This window comes from Mytilus californianus, unplaced genomic scaffold (genome assembly GCF_021869535.1).
Source record: "Mytilus californianus isolate M0D057914Y unplaced genomic scaffold, xbMytCali1.0.p SCAF_1, whole genome shotgun sequence".
Classification (NCBI taxonomy): domain Eukaryota; kingdom Metazoa; phylum Mollusca; class Bivalvia; order Mytilida; family Mytilidae; genus Mytilus; species Mytilus californianus.
The window spans coordinates 82,732,010-82,737,904 of record NW_026262581.1 but is presented as its reverse complement, the minus strand read 5'-3'; the positions used below and the strand labels follow the sequence as shown (position 1 = coordinate 82,737,904).

General features: G+C 33.5%; 1 protein-coding gene across 1 annotated transcript in view; it reads left to right on the top strand.

The window, feature by feature from the left end:
- Positions 1 to 96: 96 nt before the first annotated feature.
- LOC127724858 (GPI mannosyltransferase 3-like) overlaps positions 97 to 5,895 on the top strand; it is a 28,529-nt gene continuing 22,730 nt past the window's right edge. Inside the window, exons 1-2 of the mRNA XM_052231868.1 lie at positions 97 to 171; positions 3,469 to 3,845. Coding sequence (XP_052087828.1) covers positions 3,514 to 3,845 — 332 coding nt within the window. The 5' untranslated portion in view covers positions 97 to 171; positions 3,469 to 3,513. The remainder of the gene's footprint in view (positions 172 to 3,468; positions 3,846 to 5,895) is intronic.

Sequence of the window (5,895 nt, the reverse complement as noted above, 5' to 3'; positions counted from 1 at the left end):
TCCCCCTATTTCCCGGACAATCGTGATCACCAAAGCTCTTTCAATTGTGGGTTTGATAAATTATTGTAAGAATATCTTTGACGCCGATCATAAAAAAATATCAATGAATGTAATCGATTTTGGTTATCTCTCAGACTCCTGTCAGATCTTGTTGATGATTACACAGTCAAGGTATATAAACATTTCAATGTCTTTATTGAAAGCTAATGCAAAAGTTTATTTTCTGGAAAAGGTGAGATAGCACATCCCCAAGACATTAAATGGAGCAGTTACATATCCTGGCCTAGGGTCCTCTCCTGGCCCTTACAATGTATCTTGGTCAACTGCCAGGTAGAGAGATACATGTAGGAGCCTTAGCTTATTTGGCTGTTGGTATGAAGCCTAATCAGAAGAAACAGCTATGAACTTTTATCCCTATAGGGATTATGGTTTGATAGGGTAGCACCACAGGCACTTGTCTCAGAAAAACTTTCTACATGTGTATTTCTATTATCAGAATCATTCGTAATAGGCCTTCAAAGTGTTAATCTGTAATTATTTCATCTTCTCACAGCCCTTGGAAAATATTAATATCACAGTGAACATGGTGAATGATTAATTATAAAAGGTATATATTTCCCAAAAACCTGTTAGTTTTTCTCTGAATAGGACGTCGACTTATCTTCCAGATAGTAAATTTGTAAAAGAATCTGTGAAAAAATCTGATCTGATATATGTGTTATTTTAGGTATGTCTAATGAGTTACGAGTTTCTATTTTTAGACTCAAATTTTCCCATTCCATCAATGTCATTCAGACTCTCTGACCTATACATATAAAATTGAGATAACTCCAAAAAACATTTATTTTTAGCAATAAGATTTGACCAATCGGAAACTAAGATATGTATAAGAGAGGGGAAAGATATGAAAGGGACAATTATAGTTAACCATTTACATGATTTACTGCGAGATTGATATTTCCAAAGGGCTGGGAGAAGACGAAATAATTACGGTTGACATACTTGGGAGGCCTGCTACGATTGATTCCGACAACAAATTAAAGGTAGGCGTGTCACACGCCATAGGGTAGATGAATCAATGTTGATTTACGACATAACAAGTTTTAGTGGTGTTGACAACCGAGGAATCAAAATATAAGGAAAGTTCGTGACCGATTGTAATTTTTCAAATAAATTTTGGTGTTATATTACATGTAACATGATTAAGGTTACTGGTTACATAATAAAGGGAAAACAAATTTTTCAGAGACAAGTGCCTGTGGGTAGTACACTGCTAAGAAAAAAAACTGTGTTTACTGTACACTGACCCTACCAAATTTTTAAAGGCACTGGCTAAGATTACATTGAATCGTAACAATAACAAAAGAGTTATTGTAATACGTTGGGCACTAATTGCCGGAATGCTATAGGTTGGGTTAGGAACAGATTAATTACTAACATAACAATAAAATTGAGAATGGAAACAAGGAATGTGTCAAAGAGACGACAACCCAACCAAAGATCAGAAAACAGCCCATGGCCACCAATGGGTCTTCAACACAGCAAGAAAATACGGAACCCGGAGGCTGGCTGCAGCTGGCTCCTAAACAAAAATGTGTACTAGTTCAGCAAAAAATGGATGTCACACTAAACTCCAAAACACATAAATGAACAAAAATTTAAAAAAAATATACACATAATACAATGGCTTCCATTTTGCCAGATGCCAATGATCATCATGATGTTTAAAGGAAATTTCTGGCATTGATAGTGTGAAATGTTGTTTTCAAATATTGATAAGAAAGTTTTGATGCTGGTTAAAAATATTATTTGTTTGCCAAGCCTGGTAAAGGATAATGGCTTCAGGCTCACCATTCTACACTTCAATGCTGACAATGAAAGGACCTTCAGCATGTTCAGCATATGCTAAAGAAGATGCAAACTGACAGCAGGGACAAACTTAACTCTAAGATAATTTTCAGGCTTCTCAGTGTTAAGATTAATTAAGTACACACACTGTTACCGGTACAAGCTAGAGCCAAGTGTAGGAAAGGAAGCCTAGTCAGCTTGTATTACATGACCCAGTGTTCTAAGACGAAGTGCTGAAGTTATGACACAGTGCACTGTGCTTTAGTACATAACATCTTAATAAAGACAATGCTTTATCTTATGTATTATTATTAATAAGTAAACCATTGTAATTGTTTGTTAAAAGGGCCAAGTGAGCTTTTCTCATCACTTTGCATCCTTCTTTGTCGTCCGCTAACTTTTACAAAAATCTTCTTCTCAAACTACTGGACCAATTTTACTAAACTTGGCCACAATCATCATTGGGGTATATAGTTTAAAAAATGTGTCTGATGACCCCGCCCACCAACAAAGATGGTAGACATGGCTAAAGATAGAACATAGGGGTAAAATGCAAGTTTTGTCTATTATTTTGAAAACCGTTGTAGAGAAATTATGATAGGGCAAAAATGTTCAGAATGTTGAGCTCTACCAATTGTTCATTGAAGTCAAAACTGTGACTTCTTATGGAAGTTATTGCCCCTAAATGAGGATTTTTATGCCCCATTTTACCCTCTTTTGAGCAAAAATTAAAGAAGATAGACATTATAGAGAGAAAGTAAACAGACAAAATGATCAGCAATACAAGATCAACAAAAAAGAAATTTTTGTTATGAATTCTATTCTTTTCTGCAATGTTGGAGAGAGTCCATTGTTGATTATGCACATAGACCTACATGTAGGTCAGCAACACAGGCTCTTTAGAGCCTCTAGTTCATCTATTTATTATGTTATAGATGTAGGGCATATTTCTTTCTTATATCTCTAAGCCAATGACAATGAATACAAATAAAAAAGATGGAGGCATGAATAAAACACTATATGCTCTAACTTTCTCTTTTTTTTCCCTTTTTTTACTTAAAGGAAAGGTTAATTCAGTGCTTTATTTATGAGCAATCAACAATGAAAAACAAATTAAAAACAAAAACAGATTCTTCTCAATTATTCTTTCATCTGATATCATTTAAATAGGCAGGCTTTAACAAGGGTTCAGAACATTTATATGACATTCAGATGGAAGATAAGAAAAAGTAACACAAAAAAGACCATTTTTACATCAGAATGTTCGATATATGACAAAAAAAAGTTGATAAAAACCCTCCTGATCTGTCCTCCTGACCAAAATTTCCCAAGCTCCTGATCTGAATTTCACAGTCTATCACATGTATGTTTCATAGATCTTTATATTTTGGTTTAGATTTGAAAGCTTTTAAAGGAAATTGTTATTACAAATTTAGGTTAAATGATGGTTTCAAATCTTGAGATCATGTAACTCATAACTTGTTTATTTCATTATTGTTATAGTCTGTGATGCTTGTAGCAATTGAATTTGGTGAGTTTTGAAGACATTTTTTAACTGCGGTTCATGAGCTCAGTGGCATATACTTGAATTGTGAGTATCTCTATTTTTTATATTTGTAGGCATTAATATATGTGATGGAGCTTTAAACAGGATTCTCTGAAGAGATGACTAAAGATGGAAAAGGGTCAGCCACAATCCGCAGACGTAAAATAAAACACAGTCAGGATGATTTGAACAAAGCTCGCACAAGTTGCCCCAGCTCGCCAATCACATCTGATGATGAGCAACAGCATGAGGTGGATGAGGAAGAAGAGGGCTATTTGTTTGAGGATGAAATTCTTGGTCCATCGGTAGTGAAGAAGATTATGTCATCAGAAAAGACAATATTCTTGGGATTGCTGGCCTTCAGAATTTCTAATGCTCTGCTCATTCAAACGTCTTTTGTACCTGATGAATATTGGCAGTCACTTGAAGTTGCACATAATATGTCTTTTGGGTATGTAATTTATATTCACTGCAATTTTTTAAACTTTTTTTTTAAACAATTTAATTTCAACACTTATTTGTAAATTTTGTTTGAAAGAATGGACCAGGCACTACTATCAACAATAATCCTTGAAAACTATTAATTTTTTAGTTGCCTATAAAATGGTGTTAGCACAAAATGTGAAAAATGTGCTCCAGAAAATTTATTACCTATATTGAATATGTGTTCAAAAGACATTCTTTTTTGCATTATTTAAATTTTTTCTTATGATAGATCATTGATATTGCTATTGTGTTGTTTAAATTATATATTTTTTTTTCCAGACGATTCATTGCTTAATTTTGTACAAATGTGTATGGATAAAAATGTTTTATTTTATTATATTAAATAATATATGATATGAATACTTATGTGTTTACTTTGCAGGCAACTGATGACCAATATGGATAATATAATATTTTTATATTTCAGTTATATTGCTATTTTTTTCATTTTCCTTATACATGTAGAAATACTTCATGAAGTATGTCAATGAGCTCATTGATTATGTGAGAGTTAGACTTGTCAATATAAGTGAACTTCAGAGAACTTCCCTGACAGTCAGGGATATAACTCTATAGGGTTATTACAGAAAATATCTTACATGTGTTATTACAGATACTTTCATGAGTTGTCTACTCTTTAATCCTTAAATTTTCTAAATCTGTAATAACATATGTTTGTTATTTGTAAAATAAATCATAAATATTTAAATTTTTAGCGGGCTCTAGGGAACTCTTGAAACTTTGTGCAGAAACTAAATACATAGCCTACATAGTTAAGCTATTTCAGTTGATATTTTATAGTGTGTCTTTCTATGTTGTGATGTTACACTATTGTTTCAGAAAAAAGGGTGAAGGTTTGGTACCATTAAAACGTTTAAACCCACTGCATTTGTTTGCACCTGTCCTAAGTCAGGAATCTGATGTTCAGTAGTTGTCGTTTGTTGATGTGGTTCATAAGTGTTTCTCGTTTCTCGTTTTTTATATAGATTAGACAGTTGGTTTTCACGTTTGAATGGTTTTACACTAGTAATTTTTTGGGGCCCTTTATAGCTTACTGTTCGGTGTGAGCCAAGGCTCCGTGTTGAAGACCGTACTGTACCTATAATGGTTTACTTTTATAAATTTTGACTTGGATGGAGAGTTGTCTCATTGGCACCCATACCACATCTTCTTATATCTATTGATAACTAATTTTTGAATTAAATTAATACATTTTTCATTAACCATGGTAAATCAATGAGACAAGGCTTTTAAGGGATAAACTTAGCTGTAATAACAAGGCTTAGTTATTAAAGGCATGTAACTTATTATATGAGACACTTGGGATTTACTGGGAAGCTTGCGCAGAACCTCATTACATGCTCTGATCATTATTTCTTACAATAAATTAAAATACATTGTAATTAAGCATGATGTATGTCTGAGCAAATGCTTTGGACTGATGTAGAGAAGCTGTTATAACACCCTTTAGTTATTACAGGCATATTTTTTCTCTAATAACATAGGTGTACTATGCATGATTGGCAAACTATGAACTGTTAGATCTTTCTATAGTTAAGTATACATAAAGAGAATAGTAATATCAATAGATTTGATTTTTGGTGTTTTAACGCCACTTTTAAGCACTGCTTTTGGGCTATTTCGTGGCGGCCAGTTTTTATTGGTGGAGGAAGCCGGATCCGGAGTGCCTGGAGAAAACCACCGACCTTCGATAGGAAAACTGACAATCCTAGTCAATTAACTCGAACTCACAACCTCAGTGTTGACTGGCTAGTGATAACAGTAGTAACTACTTAGACCACTCTGCCACAGAGGCCCCTAATATCAATAGAACTTGTATACATTTTAACAAAACTAATGATGTATATTGTCCCTTTGAAACATATAACATACATATGCTATCATAGTTCTTTGATTTTTTAGTCCACAATAACAAATGCATGTTATTTTTCTCTAATAACCCTATAGAGTTATATCCTTGACTGCCTGATATGGACCATCTAAACTTGACCATT